This window comes from Aythya ferina (genome assembly GCF_964211825.1).
Source record: "Aythya ferina genome assembly, chromosome: 7".
Lineage (NCBI taxonomy): Eukaryota > Metazoa > Chordata > Aves > Anseriformes > Anatidae > Aythya > Aythya ferina.
The window spans coordinates 18,736,757-18,756,074 of NC_140302.1; the positions used below are offsets into that span (position 1 = coordinate 18,736,757).

At 45.1% G+C, this 19,318-nt stretch overlaps 1 protein-coding gene across 2 annotated transcripts in view; it reads right to left on the reverse strand.

Moving 5' to 3' along the window:
* The window catches only part of ANTXRL (ANTXR like), a 50,527-nt gene extending 32,459 nt beyond the window's left edge, over positions 1-18,068 (reverse strand). The window contains exons 1-10 of one of the 2 annotated variants that reach the window (XM_084526100.1): positions 18,053-18,068; positions 17,219-17,432; positions 5,410-5,481; positions 5,187-5,258; positions 3,971-4,052; positions 3,834-3,867; positions 1,789-1,868; positions 1,614-1,682; positions 1,332-1,412; positions 1,170-1,230 (exon numbers count right to left, since the gene is read on the reverse strand). In XM_084526100.1, the coding sequence (XP_084382226.1) occupies positions 1,170-1,230; positions 1,332-1,412; positions 1,614-1,682; positions 1,789-1,868; positions 3,834-3,867; positions 3,971-4,052; positions 5,187-5,258; positions 5,410-5,481; positions 17,219-17,379 (712 nt within the window). In that variant the 5' untranslated portion in view covers positions 17,380-17,432; positions 18,053-18,068. Of the gene's footprint in view, positions 1-1,169; positions 1,231-1,331; positions 1,413-1,613; positions 1,683-1,788; positions 1,869-3,833; positions 3,868-3,970; positions 4,053-5,186; positions 5,259-5,409; positions 5,482-17,218; positions 17,740-18,052 lie in introns of those variants that run through there. The other variant, XM_084526099.1, reaches the window with a different exon arrangement.
* Positions 18,069-19,318: the final 1,250 nt, after the last annotated feature.

Genomic DNA, 19,318 nt, shown 5'->3' on the forward strand with positions numbered 1-19,318 from the left:
GCAATTTTTGATAAGCAAGAAAACTTGCAATAAGTTGTTATGCAAAAATATGCCCGTTGTACAGCAAGAAAAAAAATGTTTTGCTATGAAATAAAAAAGCTTTTAAGTTGTTTTGATTAGTTCTACAGAGTCTGCAAAGAATATTTTTAAAAGCAAAATTATTCCTTTTTGAAATTTTCCACAGATTTTTACGACAAACGTCTGTTCCACACTTACATGTTTAAAAATAGTGCAAAAGATACAAGGATATTTGTTCTAAATTTAAATACTATGGGCAAGATCATACTGCGATTGACATGTGGAAGTGAGTGAACAATTTCTCTTTTGTGCTATTTAATAGATTTATCCTGAACCTCTTATTTTATATCCTGCATTTGTATGCACTCTTTTTTTCAGTGGATGAGGAAGTGAACACAAGACATGAACATCAGATCTAAACAACCATGCCATAAACTATACTGTCCAGCAAACTTAAGATGTCACTCTCTCTCTGCTGCAATAGTTTCTTAAGTAGGCAAAAAAAAGAGCAAGCTGCTAATGTAAACAGAACAAATACAAGTTAAATATACCAGACAGAAAAGGCACAAAATTATCAGCAGCTCCTCTTGGGATTCTTCACATTTGCCTGTACCCTAATAGTTCTTTCACTGCAAGTAAGTAAAACACTAATACTTTAGAGAATGTCAGGTATCTCGACCTATGCAGTTAGCTAATTACATCTGGTTCAGTAAGCCTGAAGTTTCTGTGACTGTTCTGCAAAATCTTGTTCTAACTGCTGACAAGCCCTAGCAGCTCTGCGGAACGCAATCTTTCCAGAAATTTGTGAGATGTTGCGTTAGGCATTAAGATAGCCTCTGGCAGTCTGGCTTTATATCACTTTTGTCTCCTCCTTCTGTTGGATGTTTTAAAGAGCAGTATCTCCAAATTTCCCAGTACTCTCTCAGAGAGTTCTTCAAGCCAGCATTCAGAGGCTACCTGCGTATTGACAACAGCAATTTCTCACACTCAGAAGGGATGCACAAGGCTTCAGCTGCAGCCCCAAGGGATCTCTCTAACACATCCACAGGCTTCATCTCTGAATATATCAGAGATCTACTATATCAGGTAGTTACTGATATTCCATCAGTGTCATTGGTTTGCCTTACCACATCATTCTTGCAGATGCTTACCTCCTGCACAAACACTGGATGGCTCAGCTGCTAGGATCTCAATACAAGATTTCTTGAGAATCTGTAAGATTTAGATAAATGCATTTTTGGTGATCTTTTTATCTATGCTTTATTAACACAGGAATGAGTACCTTTTTTTAGGTTTCAGAATAGCCAACTTACTGAATCAATGGTTCCTCTAAGGGCATAAAAGCCTCCCGTAACTGGAAAAACATGATCGATGCTGTCAGCAATTGTTGACAGCTGCAAAGAAAGACAATCATAAATCATGAGGAAAATAAAATCACAGTGAATAGAACTGGGCTCCTTCATACTTGCTAAAAGACATCATACTGACACGAAATGATTTATGCCTCAAGTAATTAAATAAATGCCTTCAACTGATGCTGTTATTTCTGCACTAGTGTAACAAAAACAAAACAAGAAGCAAGCAAGCAAGATTACCTGAGTTTCATTGAAGTCTTTCACTCCAACACAATAAACAATAGCTCCAAAGCTTCTGGCTCTGTTGGCCTACATGAGAAAAAGAGACAGTAAGTGCAAAGCCATGTAATCAGTAGAGCCAAAACAGTAAATGCCTACACATGAGCTAGTTTAGGTAAACATGAAGGTGACTTACTTCTTGTTCTGCATAATAAAACTGAACATCTTGCAACTCTCCATCCGTCAGAGCAATAATCACACTAGCAGTCCGAACTCCTACATGGACAACAGTGAACAGTTAGAGCACATACAGATGACACAAGATTGAACAATGAAAGTAAGAGAAGTGACGCATGTCTCGTTGCTGACAAAAATACAAAACCACAAGGCCAGACTCTCAGCCTGATCTGTATGGACTTGATTGGAGATGCACTGATCTACCCCAGCGGAAGGTCAGATGCATGGCAACATGCAACAAGCAGGAACCCATGCACCTTCATCACACACAAGCAGCACTTAAGGGGGAGTAATGCTCTGGCAAAGTCCATGCACAAACTTTGTCCTGTGTAAAACACAGTATCTGGCCAAGGCTATATCTAGACCCTTCATGTGGGGAAATGGCAAAAAGGAAAATACTTCTCTACATGAGCATTGTCCAGAGACTGCTGATATGAGACCTCTGCAAGAGGAGCTTTCCTACCACCCTACCTTTCCCTCCATCAGGTTTTAAAGCAGCAACCCCACTGAACACAGCATGAAAAGGTGCTGCCATAGGAGGGTCAGTCCTATACTTCTCATGCAAGGAAGAGTGTTGGTGAAGTTCATAGGAATTCTGAGAGCAAAAAAAAATGCAAGACCAGATCCACTGGAGAAAATACATGTCTTGTGCTAAGCCATTTCATGTCCCAACTATTCTTATATGAAAAGAATGCACAGACTTTGGATAGCTATGTATGTAACGTGGTACAGAATACAATATGACCTGGAAAAATGCAAGATATTAAAAATTTAATCCCAAATAATATGCAAACTATGGTTCAACACACCATTCTGCTTCAATAATTCTCACTAATGTGTGCACACATTACTTTCAGGGAAGTATTTATTATTTTATCAGAATAATCTGGTACAGTTTCAAGTGTCTTTCCTGATATTGTCTGAAACTAAAGACTGATTAGCTTTGACAGGTTTCTTATGCCATGCAGTCCTTCCCATGTCATGTCAACACAGACATAAAACCTTAAAAATGACCTGCAACTTTGGAGGGGAAAAAAAGCTTGGATTCCCATATTCATCATTTTTTTGGCTGAGGATGCTTGAAAGAGGCCATAAAGAATCTAAACTTTGTTTTCTTCTGAATTTTTGTTTCTTTCCCAATACTTTATTTTATAAATCCAGATGTCATCTACTCCTTTTTCCTTCCTAACCAACTTAGCTAGGAACTAAGCAACTACTCTCTGTCTGTTAGGAAGAGGTAAAACAGTTCTCTTTAGCTCATCAAAACTCTTGATTTGCCTGGTAGAAGCAAGTGAGAAGCCATACAAAAGAGTTGCTGCTCAAGTCTCCACATGCACACCCTATTTTATTATAAGGCATTGACACTTAAGAATCTTACAAAAAGGCCATCTATCTACAACTGGAAAAAAACTAATTTCAGGGTGCAAACTAGGCAGAAAGTGCTCAGTTCAACTTCTTAGGCCTGTTTTTTTCTTTTTTCTCCCCTCTCCCACAGAAAAAAAAAAAAAAATACATTTGCCTCTCCAAATTTAGCAAAAAATTGCATAACAAACTCAGATTCTAATCCTAACTTTTTCACACTGATGGAAAAAATCTCCAGCTGATCACACTCGTACCTATGCTAACAAGAAGGAGAACCTGGGGGCACGAAGCAGACAGGGCTGAATTCATCAGGGCAGGGAGATTCATCAGGACAGAGCAGGGCAGGGCAGGGTGAAGGTGTTCCTGTCCCCTAGATGCAGTACGGGAAGCTCCGGCTGCAATGTTCTGGTCTGTATTCTGCACTGGGTCAGATCTGGGATTATAATGGTCTCCTCTGGTCTTAATAAACCATGAATCATGCATCTGAAAGTAGGGCTGTAGTCAAAATGGAATGCAATGATTGTGTAACACCAGTCCCTTCTCCAACACTTCTTTCAGCGGGTTTACTGCAGGTCACATAAAGAACACCATCACCCCTGTCTTTTCCGTGCAGATATGTAACAATTGATAAGCAATGCCTACCTCCATAGGTTTCATGGTAAATCTGCTCATTTGCCTGCAACAAATTTTAGAACATTATTAGCTCTTGAGTGCAGAAGAAGAAAGGAGATCAAAGTTTGCATATATAAATCAAAGAAAGGAGGTGTTGTGGTGTGTACCCTTTTAAATCCTTCATGCATGAACGTGTCTCCTCCAGGCACTTCATACTGAAGAATTTCAAGACCTCGTCTTATGGCTTCCCTTTGGATTAAAAAAAAAAGAATTTTATTAAGAGGTGGTTTTCCCCTCCCCCCGTGAGATATTCCTGTAACCCAGCTAGATCACACATCCTGTCAATACATTGCACAAAGCACATACACACCAGCTAAAACACTTGTAAAACTAAGATTAAAAAACAGTTGTGACATGAGCTGAGCACCCAGAGAAGCACAAAACCAGGCATATGATACAATACTGGGGTTAATACATTTTTAAGGGTGAAATGCTGACACTGCTCCCTCATTCTGCTATATTGTCAGCCAGGAAAAGACTGAATTAAAGCAAATGCCAGATATTGAACACTGACAAACTGCAGATGGAATGAGAATTTAAAAGCTTATGGCCCTGTCATGAAAATGGGATGACTAAAAGCTCATTATTCAATCAATCATCAGGACAGTTGGGATTAAGACTTTTCCATTATAAAGACAGAGGCCAGAAAACATGAAAATAGGATGGGAATGAGAATTTCCTGTCCCAGACGAGAGGCTCAAACTTCTTCATACAGTTTCCTGGTACAAGAGTGACTTGGACACCATCACTCCTGTTGCATAGCTTCCTACTCCGCAAACAAACACCTGGAAACCAAGAGGATCACTCAGGGAAATTAAAACTAGTTTTCCTGATTACTTAAAGATTCACAGCCACAAATACAGGGGAAACAGGAGTATGTGGGATTAAGGTAAAAATCAGGGGCTGGGATTAGGGATGTCCTTCATACCACATTCAACACTATTTTCCTATTTGAAAATAGAAAATTCCCCCTGGGAAAAGTAAAGAAGTTTGACCTCTGTCTAGACAACAGAGGCCTGAGGGCTTGATTGTGAAGGTGGCAACAAGAATTTTGCTCTGGCCTAAGACTCTCCTAAAAAGGCTGTGGCCTGGCTGCACAGTGGCAAAGCACCTCTTGCACAGGTGTTGTCCAAAGGCAGGGATGCAACAGCCTGGCAGATAACACTCCAGCACCATTGGTACAATCACTGCTGGCATCAAGCAGGTACCTGAGCTGATGCCACACTGAAGACTGACACAGAGCTCTGCGTCCTAGTTTTGGGGCCACTCATTGAGAGTGACTTGAGAGGAGGGGTGGAGGGATGAAAGCTGGGAAGTACTTGCCTGTTTTCTGTTAATTTCATGATTGTAGTGCCTCGTGAAGAAAAAACGATGAAAGACATGCGCAGCATTGGACTGAAACAGAAGAACAAGCCAGATCCACGTCTCATACACATTACTTCAGCAGATTTTCATTTCATAAGGAGTGAATGAGAGATAATGCATGAACATGTGTATGTGTACATATACGTAATCAATTTTAAAATACCATCTAAGAAAGCTTTACCTTATGAACTTCTCAGCCAGGCTTTCCACAAAAGAGTAAATCTCTGTCCAATGATTTCTGACACTTCCAGATCTGTATACAAAACATAATGGATTACCTTCATCGTATTTCACAGTGAAATTCCTTGTAGCACTCTGAATTTTAAGATTGTGATAGTCTGGAGGTGGCTAGAGACACAACCTGGACAGAGGTCCACAGAGATGGGGCAGCTAGCTCTGGTGAGGCTTCTACAGCAGTTGTGCTGGAAGTGGTAACAGAACAATTATTACAAAACCCACTGACCTAAACACAAGTAGAAATATTTTTTTTAAATATTTGTTACATAAAATATTTATAAAATGAATTGAACTAGAAGAAAATATTTGACATTGCTAAATTATCTGCTAACAGACTATTTACTTTCCTAGAGCACAGCTCTGCTCTTGCAGCCACACAGAAAGTCCGGACTGGTCTTTGACCCTCCCAGAACGCGTGGGAGAATGTTTCCATGAATTACTGTTTGTTTCAAAAGAAAAAGCTTTTGAAGTAATTCAGAGGGGGAAAGGCAGTACTAATAGCTAACACACAGCACTAGCGTTCTGCAGAGTCGATCCCTGCCTGCTACAGACTTCCTGTGAAAACTTGGGCAATATGTTATATGCACAAACTTAGGGGTTTTTGCTCCCATTCCTGATCCATAAACTGCATTACTCACACTCCATGGCTTTTCTCAGTTTGGTCTTACATTCTCAGCAACCCTAGCAGTCTTGTGGGACTCAGACCTCAGAGCCCTGCGTGCAGCATATCTACAGTGCAGTTGATTTGCACTGTATGGATCTATGGCATACACTTCCAAGCCACTTGAAAGGCTACAAAACATGAGAAGTCAATGGTGTGAAAAGCCCTCCCTAGGACTGTGGTGTTCATGAATGAATGGCTCATTCACTTGGCTTGCAAGGTGAACGCCTGCATCAAGTGTCTTGGGCACAAGTAGAGAGATGAATAGTGCAGCAGCATGTCCTGAAGGATCACAGAGGTTTAGACGCAAGAACTAAAATACTTATGAAACATAACTACTGAAGTAAGAAACAAATTTTTGCCTTAGGTTTCCTTTTACACAGCAAATGTCTAATGACAGTTAGTGTGTTAGAAAAGGGAAATAAAATTGCAGTTCTGCTATGGGTTTTCAAAGCAATCCTATATCCACCCCTATACACCAGGTACACCCCTATACACCAGCAAACAGAAGTCCATGCGTGTAGTGCAATATGGCACTGCATGCCTTGCAGCAGTGCTAGTGGGATGAAGGAGAGCAAAGAAAGGGACAAAAACCATCAAGGGACCACTGAAGTATTTAAACTTGAATGAGCCTGCCTGTGTGCTTTGATGCTACTTTTCTGGAGAACTGGTGACTCATTCACAGAATAAACTGGTTATCAAAGAATGAAGAAATTAAATTGCCAGACAGCAAGGGAGGGCAACAAAGCACCAGAAACTGATCAAACCAAGGACTACTCAGTCTCCAATTTGTGTGTCAGTCAATGGATGAGCCAAATTCACATATTTGTGAACAGTGCCAAGAAAAGGTGATGGCATTACTAGCAAACAAGCCATTTTCTTATCATAAAAAAAAAGTACATACTTCACATAGTCATGGATTAAGGAGTGCTTTTTCAAAAGGGATCTGAAGCAGTCCAACACCTACATGTATAATTCTCTAGGATTCTTCTGGAAGTCCCAGACTAAGCCTCTAAGTTAGCTGAACTCAGATTTACCTTGAACCTAAGCAAGGTTCAGGATATCAAGATCTATGAATTTAGAGCTCCCAACTTTTATTTTTAAGTTACCCTCCCACCCCACCCAGAGATGACACTTCATTTTCTCTCTGAGCTTGCTATCCTATTTCAGTTCCATTCTTGCAGTTTCCAACAGGGTTACTTCTTTATACAGAATACTGGCTTCCTACTCAGAAAACACGGATCTATTTTGAATGAGGTATCAAATTTCTACTGCCAGCTGCAGAGGTAATGATGCAATCCAAAAAAGAAAGTAGCAACTAATTCTCTTCATAATGGCAACAAATCATCATCATTTCCAGTACCTTCTTAGAACTCTGAATTGCTATTTCTTTTTTTCTTTCTTTCTCCTCTTACATACCTAATTTTTAGGCGAAGAACAGCTTGATAAAAAAACAACAGACACTGAAAATTTAAGAAAGTTGTATATCATTAATAGTGGAAAAACACAAACACGGTACAAATGCACAGATAGCCTTAATACTATGCACTTCCTATGCACTCAGATAACCTTAAATATAACAAAACATCCCATCTTTGAAAGCACGAGTGGTGTTAAGAGTAACAAGAAGTGGCTGTAATAAATCTATAGGTACCTACCCCTGAAAAGCTAAGGATGCCTCTGTCATGCATTAGTCCTTGCAGGAAGCATACTGTCACAGAGCTACAACCCTGCTGAGCAGAGGCACTTCAGGGCAGCAGGGGGTTTCCTCCTCCACTGGGAGGAATTCTGCACCCACACATGGCTTATTTCTTGACTGTCAGCTGGGAAATGTCAAAGCCAGACAGAAGCTCTAGCAAGAAAAGTTTTACTGTTTCCAAATCTTATATGAAGAGGGCCAGGGAAGTGGTCAGCACTTAACTACTTCCTCCATCACACTCCTTCAAGCTCAGGTGTTGTCCTGTTGACACTGATGCTCAAACACAACCAATGCTGGTAATGTCAAAGCCCTCAAGAACCAGAGGTGGCCTGGCTTACAAAAGGACATGATTTCCCCTCCCTGCCCCTCCAATTCCTCTCTGAATTGGCCACTTTAGTGATAGAATAATGAAAATTTCCAACAACAAAATGCAATTTTACTGTATATAGCTTTGCTAAGCTATATACTAAGCTGCCCGCTACTGTCAAATAGTACTCCCAACACTGACAGAAACAGAAGTAGCCCAGCATTAGGGAAAATACCGAGACATTTCACTGCTTTCTGCATCTTAGCTTTAATACCACAAAAACCTTTTTGCTGGCAGCACAAACTAACATGCTGTGCTGCGTGGCTGGATGGAACTAGGAAGTTTCTGCCTTGCTTCTCCATGGCAAGTGGGAGGCTGTGACTTAAACCCCTCCAAGCATACTCTTAGCTCATTTCTGACAAAGGTCAATGCTTGAAAGACACCCATTTTCAACTCCACCGTTCCTGATCCTAGATTAAGTATGAGGTCTTTCATACTCTCTGCACCACAAATTATTCCTGGACATCTTCACAGCCTGACTTTTACAGCAGTTTTGGTGCCTTTACCATTTTAGTCCTATGATAAATGAGAGAAAAAAAAAAAAAAAAAAAAAAAAAAAGTAATTCCTGTTAACCAGCCTACTGGTTCTAATAGGAGCCTCAGACAAAGCTGGCATGTTGTCCCAAACTGCCATCATCAGTAACCAACCCCAAACAGATTCATTGCCTGGCCTGTTTGGCCACTCCCATAAGATTTCAGGGGAGCAGTGAAGACTTCTGAATAATAAGGAAAGCATCAGCCAAACACAGATCAGCACGGTGTAGAAAGCACACCGGGTAGAAGACCCATGCTTGGCCACCCTCACCAGCAGGTTGGGGAAGCCATGTGGCAGCAATGCAGCCAGGTAACCCTACACGCCCTGCAGAGCATTCAGTCAGAGACCCCTGTGGGTAATGACCCACCGCTTACTGGTGGCTCATGCACCCTCCAGAGCCAGGCAGGAAGACAAGGCCTCAGTCCTCAGAAGTTACACGATTCTCGTGGTGAAGGCAAACACAGAGCAACAGACAGCTCCTGCAGAGAGCCAGAATGCTGCAGAGAACAAACATATCAGGGGCTGCTTCTGCTGCTGGCTCGCTAGGCTGAGACTGGAGCAAATCCAGCAGAATTCCCCCTGGTCCATACCTAAGGAACTGGCATCAGAATTGGGCCCAACCAGAGCACAAAACCCACAGGAGTTGCTGGGAGCTTGCTCCCCAGTGCCCAAACTTAGTTCCCATTACACACGAGACAAAGAGAGGAGTCAGCAAACCACAACATAGGAAAGAATGCACTCCCTGCCTCATGGCCCGCGCTAAAGGAGCAGCTGCTGCTCCTGCTGCCGTTTTCCTGAATTTCACATTGCTACTGCTGGATGGGAGGGGAAAAAAAGAGGAGGCCGGTAAGTATTTCTGGGGGCGGAAGGAAGTGATGTGATCGCAGGCCTCGATTCTGCTCCTGCTTACTTTGGAGTGACTCCGTGCAACTTAGCGGAGCTCTGCATCAGTGTAAAAAACACAGTGAGCGGTGTCAGAGTCATGCCTGACCCTTGATGATGGCACAGCACAACCTGGGCTGGAGTCAGCCCTTCCTGTCCTAGCAGCCCCCAGAGGCAGTGGAAACTGGAGGCAGAGAAGCCAAGCAGGACGACTTGGCACCCAGGCCATCACACTCCACCCTACTACTTTGGGGTCATGTCTGAGGTGCCTGTCCCAGGACATACGTGATCCACAGTTATAGCTAAACTCACTGCCAGGAGCCCACAGTGCTGCAATACACCTCAGACCTGCAGCTCTATAGTGAGAGTTAATACCCAGGCATTGTCCAAACAGCCCACGTTTATACTACCACACTCACAGAGCAGGCAGCAGGACTCAGAGCCTCAAGCAGGAGAGGGAAACCCCTTGAAAATGAGGAGCTGCCCCTTGTCCTACATTTCACACACACCCAACATTTGCCTGTCTCTTACTAATTATCTGATGGCAGCTATTTCAGAGATCCCAGAGGGAAAAAAAAAAAAAAAAGAAAAAAGAAAAAAAAAAACACAAACCACAAACCTGTTATTACTGATTCTGGGTTCAGTTTGAGTGTGGTGTCAGGGGAATAAAACAGCTATCAAGTTTGCTGGTCCCTATAAGTATCCCCTTGAGCTAATGGTGGCCTTCAATACAGCCCTTTGCTCAGAAATAAGGCAGTTTGTTGTTATTTGGAGAGAGCTCTTTGTGGCCACAACCACATTGCAGACAGCAGGAGAATTCTTGCACATGGCTAATAATGGCTCTGCAATAAAAGCAAACCCTGGGGCATCTAGTTTGTTGTGGCTTCAGACATGCACGCGCATGTTCATCCATCCCTCGTCTCCCTTCTTGTGAGCCAGCAGAGCATTCAAAGTGACAAGGGCCCTCCTCTCTCAAACAATGCTTCTTGCAAGCATGGAAGGGACCTTCAGCGGGTGATTCATCCAGGCTAGGAAGAACTAGTTTATATTATCTGCTCCAAACGCAATTAGAAACACTGGCAGAAGTGGCCACTCCAAAGCGGTCCTCACTGCAAAGTACTTACAATTTTAATGGACAAGACAGGGACTGGAGCGGAGAGGAGAAAGATATGGAAAAGCGGCTAGGAAGCAGATTTTTCTTAGTCCTAGGCCAGTGCACCAAACACAGGACTCAAAAGTACTTGAATCCAAAAGGTTTTTTTATGAACAAAACCGTTAATTTACAGATGGCTTTGTCTTATAAAACTACTGACAAGATCTGCAGCAACATCACTGACTTACATAAATCATCCCTCAAAACACCACCCATTGCTCTGGCTGTCTAATTCACAAATCCTGTCCTCCAGCATTACAGCTCTTGTGACACACCCAGCCACCTGAGAAGTACATTGCAAGGTAGAATTTGAAGGTCCTCTCGGACTGCATCCAACTACTTCAGACTTCCCAGGAAAGCTCCAGCGCTGCTCTGAGCAGCACCAAACCTGGAGGACCTGGTCTTAGCATGCCAGTCCTGTTGAACAAAACACAGGGAGCAAAGCAGAGCCCTCAGTCCCAGTCAGGCTGCAGCACTTGTAACAAGGTGCAAGCAGTAACTGTGAGCAGGGAAGCAAGGCTCTGGCACTGTCAAGAACTCACAGGAGTCACTTCATTGTCTCCCTGTTTGAGATGAAAAGGTTTCGTGTTACCACACCTTGTAACAACTCAGACTGCATTGCATGTCAGCATTTGGCCTGCAAGCTTCATTACAAAAGTAATGAAATTCTCAATCACTGAGCTCAAGCAAACTGAAACCCTAAGTCGGGGAATCTTACAGTTTACTTCCTTGGCTCAAGCCCCAAATAAATCAGATGTAGTTACATGCCTAAATAGACTGCAAATGACAAGCTGCCATGGCTTTTTTTCCCCCGTTAACTGTACACATTTTATGTCAAATAACTGCTACCCATTAGCGTTGTCTTGGGTTTAACAAAGAAATTTTTCTTGGTGCAGGGGGAAGGGAATTCTTCCCTTCCAAAAGGCAAATCTGGCAGAATAATATCAGACAAAATGCAAACAAATAAAGCCTGGTTCCAATAACATAGGTATGTCTGAAGCTGAATAAAAATTTCCTTTGGAACATTCCATACAATTATACCTGGTTGTAAGGAAATCCCAACACTGGCTGCAACATAACCACAACAAAGGAAGATACAAAGGCAAAATACCAACAGGCTATGTTTTGAAAACAATAAAGAATATTGCTTACAGGCAGTTGGAGACTATGAGAGGTGTCATGTAGATGATGAGTTTACATTATAAAGGGGAAAAGAAGTCAGACAGAAAAGGAAAAGATACAGACACTAGACAACTATTTTTAAATATATATGGCAGTCAATGAAGTCTAAGGAACAAAACTGATACTTCTACTCTGACATTGAGTCCTCTCAATCTTGATATGCAGTTTATTACCTGCCTCAGGTCCCAAATCTTACAGTGAACTTAACTCTGGCTGCAACAGGCAGATATCCTTGCTCACCAAAATGGAGTTCAGCAGTGTTTGAAGTTAGAAGTGAAATACGAGATTTTTCAAAAGCAATGGGGTGAGGTGACAGAACACATGTTCAGGTACCTATCTCTGCCAGCACTCCAATTTCCGACCACAACATTGTTAGCTCCACTCCTCATGCCCTGCGTAGCACCCATGCACAGAACTGCATCAGTCCAAGATGCTGCAGAAAGGAGCTGCAGGAACTCCCTGGGCCAGCTCTGCCCCAACACTGGGGGACTGGGACCACGTGAATGCAGGGAGAAAGGCAGAGGGTTCCAGTGAGAGTCTAAAGCCAAAACTACTTGCTCTCACCAGTGCTTGTAATTCATGATTTTCATGAGTGCTAAATTCATTCAAAAAATTGGCAAGGAAATCGTGCATTCTTGGGAGGATAGGAGTAAAACGTGTTTACTGGACTCTTCTTTGTTTGCTTTAAATAAGACATATGGGGTGGGGAATAATCTGGAGATCATCAATGCACTATACTTGCCTTAAAGTGATTAAAAACATGGTCCAGAATAGCAGCTACTGAAATGCCTTTTGTTCTGATGGCCTTCTGGCTCGCCTAAAATTTGAGGAAGTATCAACTCATTTCCCATCCAACAATTCCCACAAAACAACTGTTTTTTTCAAGGTGAAGTGTCTGGGGGGGAACAACCAAGGGGAAAAAAAAAGAGGAGACAGGGAAGTTAATTTCCCATCTAATCAGCAGAGATTGTGCTCTCCTGCACCAGTTCCCTACCCAGTGGTGCTGACCTCTGGAGAGTGGCTTAGCAAGGGTAAAGGAAGGCATCTGCAAAACGGATTACCAGGGAGAGGGCTCAACCAGCTACATTGTGCTGATGTCTTTAGCAAAGTTGCTGCTATAAGCACAGGAGAAGCAGAACTGATGTGAAAAGCAAGACTGTTGGGGGCCCAAGAGACAGGAATACTGTGAAGAGGGACTATCCACAAGTTCAGGGGGAAGATGAGAAAGGGTAGTTGGTCCAGCCCCCAAAAAAACAATTGCTGCTCTAAAAGAAAGTCAGCCAGGGCCTTCAGGCATCTGCACGTCCATGGTCTGTGCTGTAGAAAAATGAAACATTTTCTCAAGGAAGCACAGCTCATTTTACCTCAAAATCCAAACAATTTTAGCAAACATCCCAGCAGGAAAAAAAATACTTTTTAGAATCTCACATTCTCCCTTGCTCCCCCCTCCCCCCCCCCCAATTTTCCATCCTGTCCTACAGTCAAAAAATAACCAAAGATCTTTCTTTGTATTTGGTAAATACAGAAGCTCAGATCTGTCATATTAAGAATTGCCAAGAGCAAATATTTATGGCAGAGTTGGAAACCCTTTTAAAATCAGGACTTATATTTGTTGCACTAATCATTATGATGCCACCAGGCATGGTTATAATTAGAAAACACTAGAGGTCAGTCATCCTTTTTGCTGTGCAAGTGCGTTGCAATATGATTACAAACAACAGCTGGATGTTAACATCAAGGCAGGGATGAAGGGGAAGTGTTTACATACTCAAGCACAAGGATGTCAATACAAGACCAGAATAGTCAAGCAGCTAAAGCCCTAAGAGGACATGTCCTCAGCAGTTCGGGATGGGTCTGAAAGAAGTCCTTCAAGCACTTCGACAACCAAAGCAAGTGAAGAGTGCTCAGCTACCCATTTACCTGTTTTAACTTAATAGCTATGGTTGTTTAAAGATGAACATGAGGTCTTTGTTATCACCTTCTTCTATCACGATCTCACCATATGCCACAGGAGAAATGAGTATACCAACAGCATGGTATATTGCTTTACCTCATGCACAGGACTCCACTTGGCTACAAACAGAAAAATCTCTGCTGCTTCAGTATAATACTTTGAAGCCTTCCAATACACATACAAATAAGCTCAAGCTTGCCTAACTCGGAGTATGACATACAGACAGCACAAGTTTGCAGACTCTAGGCAGCCATTTCTGTAGCCAGCAAGTGTCCAGTTCTTGTAGCTTCAAGAGATTTGCTTATTTAAGTATTCCCAGAGACAAGACAGACCTACTGGGGCTCTGACATGGTCAGACAACCCTAAGGAGTACAGTAGCAGGTCTCCCTTCCACACATGCTGCTTTTCCCTTTCACTATGCCAGTTTCTTGGACATCCAAGGCTTAGTTCCGCTGCTCTGATCTTGCCTATCCCATAAAGTTAACATAAAGGGCTACAGTCAACTTCAGGAAAAGAAAAGCTGTAAGAATTCAGTGAGTTTCTCTTTCTAATTGGCACCACATACATTATACCGATAACTTCACAAGCAGATGATCTTTTCCCTCTGATGGTTCTTGCCTGCAGGATTAGATTCCCCACAGACTTCGCCTGGCAGAACGAAAAGAAAGTCATGACCCCATAAAGTCATTGCAGTAACACACAGTGCCTACATGCATAAGGAGAATGGTTTGCTGTCTTCTTCCAGTTTGCTTCCTACAGATGAGAGATTAGATCTTTCTACAGGGAAGCAAAGCAGATTTAAAGTGATTTTGCTTCACCCAGGCTGACTTCACAGACAGGGTATGTCATTCAGCTAAAGAGTGTGCTACAGGATCACAGGATTAAAACCCAGGGTTTTCACAGAGTCAATGCTTCAATCCCATTGTTACAAATCTAATTAAGACTGAATGTATCTAGCTCCATAATGGCAAGGCACCAGCAAAGGGCCCTGGAGATGTGGGGATACCTACCAGTATACCAGTGTTTTTCCTCTTTGGATTCTCCCATTAGAAATTAGAGCCAGGATACTTCCTAGATATGCATGAGCATGGATCCAGCTGTAAAACACATCCATCACACCTCCAGATTTGACCAGCTGCTTATAACTGGCTTCCTGCCTTCTCCCTACCAGGAATACCCTGACCCTTCTCAGGACTAATCTCTAGCTCCTTTCTAAAGAATTGTCCCAAGATCTGAAGTCTATCCACCTGCTGCCTCAACAAGTGTTCATGTCGTGCCAGATGTCACTGGATATATCTGTGACTAAACACCAGCAGCCAGCACGTACGCTCTCTCTGAGTGTGTTACAGCAGGGAAGCAGCATGGGACCTATGTCTCCTGAGATCTGCCACTCTAATATTACCCATGTGGATTGTCATGCAGCCTCATCAAGGCCAGAAGCAGCTCTGCCACTGGCCTGTAGGAGTGGAAATGGATTCTAAATCTACCCAGGCTCAAATAGCTTCTACTGTAGCTTTTTACCCAAGATATCCTCTTTCAGCCTCTTGAAGGTTATGAGGACGCAGTTTACAACTGAATACAAAGAGAATTTTCCCACTGAAACCTAAATGCATGACTTTTATACCAACCATGATAGGTCTGGTCTGACGTGGAGCAATGCACAGAGGAAACAGCCCTGGGCCAAGAAGCAAGACCCATAGCCTGCTAAAAGAAAACATTATTTTGGGTCCACAACACTAAAGGGGATCTTAATTGCACAACCAGCATTCTATTGCTTGACATACCTAACTCTGAGCAAGTCACTTTGTTCTCTGCCTTGATCTCCTCAAATACAATGTGACTGAGAACAGCAACCACTCCAGGAAAGCGCTTTCTGATCTACAGAAGAGAAGTAGCACAGGAATGCTGTGTGCTGATTGCTAGGGGTGCACAATGGTATTGTAGACAAGCAAATCGCTCGGAAGACATACCATGCTACACAGAGAACCCATATTGCAATCACCAACATTTACTGTTACTGGGATCTCAGTAGAGGAAGTGGACATAACAGTACCAGGTGTGCCTTGAAACTGTGATGAGTGCAAATTTGAGCGCTAACGCTAGCCCCTCACGGAGCTCCTTCCACGACAGGAAGGGGCCTTCAGGAACAAGTTCAGTGTAATAAAAAAAAATATAATAATAATCAACAAAACCCCCAGACAATGTGTTAGCACATCTTTTAGAAAAGCAGAATGTCTATGGTAGTCTTCAGACCATTTTGCTCTAAAAGCAGAATCTTTACTAATGATGCTTTTCTCTTCTTCTGGAACATAGGGACTTGCTGGCTCCTGAGCGGTGGCAGCTTTTTGCCTGATGCAGGCTGTGCAGAAGGCCTGATGGACTGAACTGTTCTCCCAGCCGGGAAACAGCACAATGCAGACTTAGTACCTGGCTTACGTGCAAGGATCACAAAGAAAAGGCTTCGTTTTTCATAGTACCATGTCACATCCTGTCACATAATCCAGGATGTACTGGGTAAGATGACCATCACACTCACTGTATGCAGAAGACCAACAATTTACTCCTGGAGTGTAACCCTTGGTTGTCAAGCCAAAGCAGTGCACCAAGAAAAACAAATGTGGGCCTTCTGAGAACCACCTGTGGGTGTGCTAATTTACCACTGACTTCACTGGTATTTGCTGTAACGTGTCTACAAATGTGAGCTTAACCAAACCCTCAGGCCATATCTAAATTAGAATAGCGTGATATTAAAGAAAAGTGTTTGCCAACATATTTCAATAGATGTAACTCAGACATAGGTTTAGGCAATTCTAAAGAAGCTGATCAGAAACAAATTTTATAAAACTATACCACAAGCATGTGAAAAAGGCAACTGTTACATACAAGCACTTGAATCTTAACTTTAGGTAGCTCTGCACAGACCGCTCTGGCATGGCTTAGTGCCACAGGCAGCATTTCAGCACTTTGCCAAAGCCCTGGCACCAGACTCCAGAAGTACCGGGGGCACTGACCACTGTCCCCTCGAACCCAACACCCACAGCTCACACACCGTGCAACCTGATGGTGACCTGATCTCCTAGGTTCGCATGTGTGACTAGCCCTGTGATAAAGCACAGGGCTCCCATAAATGCTGCCCTTGAGAACCGCACAAGTTTGGGGGAGCAAAACTGAGCCCCCTGCCCCACGCATCATGCTCAGCACCAGGGGAGATGTGGGGAAGGCACCTGAAAAAAACAGAGGAGAGGGGAAAGCAACGTCCCTGCTGATGCAAGGAGGCAGTGAGGGGTGAATAAAGGTTTTTAAACGTGGCTGTCACTTACTTGTCCAGAATGAAGTAGAGATCAAAGGCACCGTGACAGGAGCGCTGCTCTTCTTGTTCTTCCTCCTCCTCGGGCCGGGCGCAGGAGGTTAGGCTCCCGCTCGCCAGCAAAAAGCAGCACAAAAACGCCGCTTTCTCCACGCCGCTCCTGCAACTCGCCATCTTTTCCCTTCCTTAAGTCTTCTTCCTCCCCCAGTCTCCCTCTGGCTGCCGACCTTACAGTATGTTCGGAAGCGCCAAGGGAGGAGAAAAAAAAAAAAAAAAAAAAAGAAGAAAAAGAAAAACCACAAAAAACAACCTCACCACCACTGACTTCAGGATCTCAGCTCAGCCCCGCGGGCTCCGGACAGCCCTGCCCGCTGGCTCAGGGCTGGCTCAGGGCTGGGGGCTGAGCCTGGCCGGAGGGTCCCCAGAGCCCTGTCCCCATGCCCCAGCGCCTGCCCCCAGCGGCTCAGCCCCGGTCCCGCAGGGCGCGGAGCGGCTCCCTACGCGAGGGCCGGCGGCAGGAAGGGGCAGAGGGAGGGGAGCGGCGGGGGGAGACAGGATCTTATGGGGGAAAGCTGAAGCGGGACTTTCCTGTTCCGGGATGCCGAGCGGGGAAAGGCTGCTGCGAGTGGGGAGACCGGGGGAAGGGAGAGGAGAGCCTCCCGTCCCGTCCCATCCCTTCCCGGGCTGCTCCGGGAGGAGAGGGGTAGTGGGGAGAGGGGAAGCAGGTCGCTCTAGGGCATCATTGCAAAAACCTGGGAGAAAGCAGGGGCGAGGGGGGGAGTACGTGGTGCGGGCACATGTGCGAAATTGGGTTGCAGGGGACGAGGGTAATTGCAAAGTTTCTTGCCTGGGGAGGGGCGAAAGGACGGCGTTTTCACGCCTGTCTTATGTCACGGCGAATTGCTTCGTTGCTGTGGTAGAAAACTGAGTTTGCTCCCGCTGCGTCCAGCAGGCAATGAATAACGCTGAAACGAAAATCTCTTGATGGGGGCAGCAGAATCCCACCCGCCTGCCATCCGCAGGGCACAAAGCGCTGCCCCGAAGAGCTGCCCCAGCTCATCTGGATGCTGCCTCCAAATTTTGCATAACTGCTGACTGCCAGCCGCTTCTCCCTCCCCCACAGCCGCTGCAGCTCCTAATTAATGAAAAGAGCCACGGGGAGGGATGCGAGCGGAGTCACTTTGCATGACGGGCTTGGGACTAGACGTTTCCCTCTTTCTTGGGGGGAGGCTTTAGAGCAAGATTCAAGGGCGAGGCGATTCGCATCCCCCGTGGGGTGCTGGCACGCCGCCCCCCAAACACCCATCGCTTCGCTGGGGGCCGCTTCTCCTGGGGAGCCGAGCGGTCATGGGGGGGGGGGGGGGGCTCCGGCCGCTTTTCGGGAGCCACGAGCAGAAAGTGACACCTCCTCCCGGCGACAAAGCCTGCGCCGAGGGGGCGCACGGCCCCCGGCGAGGCACAGCACGGCTGCAAGGGCCACGGGGTGCTCCCTGCAGCCCCAAGGGGCTCTGTCCCGGGCCGTGTCCCCATGCACCCATCGGTCCCTTTCCTCCACGCACGACACGGACACGCGTGGACGCGGCTCGCCCCCGCCGCCCCGAGCCCCTGCCCCGTAGCAGCCCCCCGGTTTTCCACTCTCCCGGTTAAATCCCTGCGCGGTTCGAAGACGAGCGCATGGCCCGAGTTAACCACTTGAAAAGTTTTTTTGTGCGCCGGCCAGCTCGGACCCAGCGATTACTTAGATCATGGAGAAATCCAAGAAACCCACATCCTCCCTGGTGACATTCACAAAAAATGAGCAAGCGGCTGCTGGGCAGCAGGAATCCCCCGTCCTCCCGCTCCGCCCCGACGGTGCCCACTAGCGTCGGCAGCCTGCGCCTTCCCGCAGCCGCTCCGCAGCCCCAGCCCCTTGTCCCGGCGCCGTGTCCCGGGCAGGTCGCGATTGGCACTGCCCAATGATTATCGCGACTGATGCTGGGAGCCCCCGGCCGTCCCGCAAACGCGGGCGCAGCGGGTGGCTTGCGGCCGTCCCCAGAGCCACCGCCGGGCTTCCCAGCCTGGCGTCCTCACCGGGGCGGACTGGGGAAGGCCCGGGACGAATTCGGCTGGACAG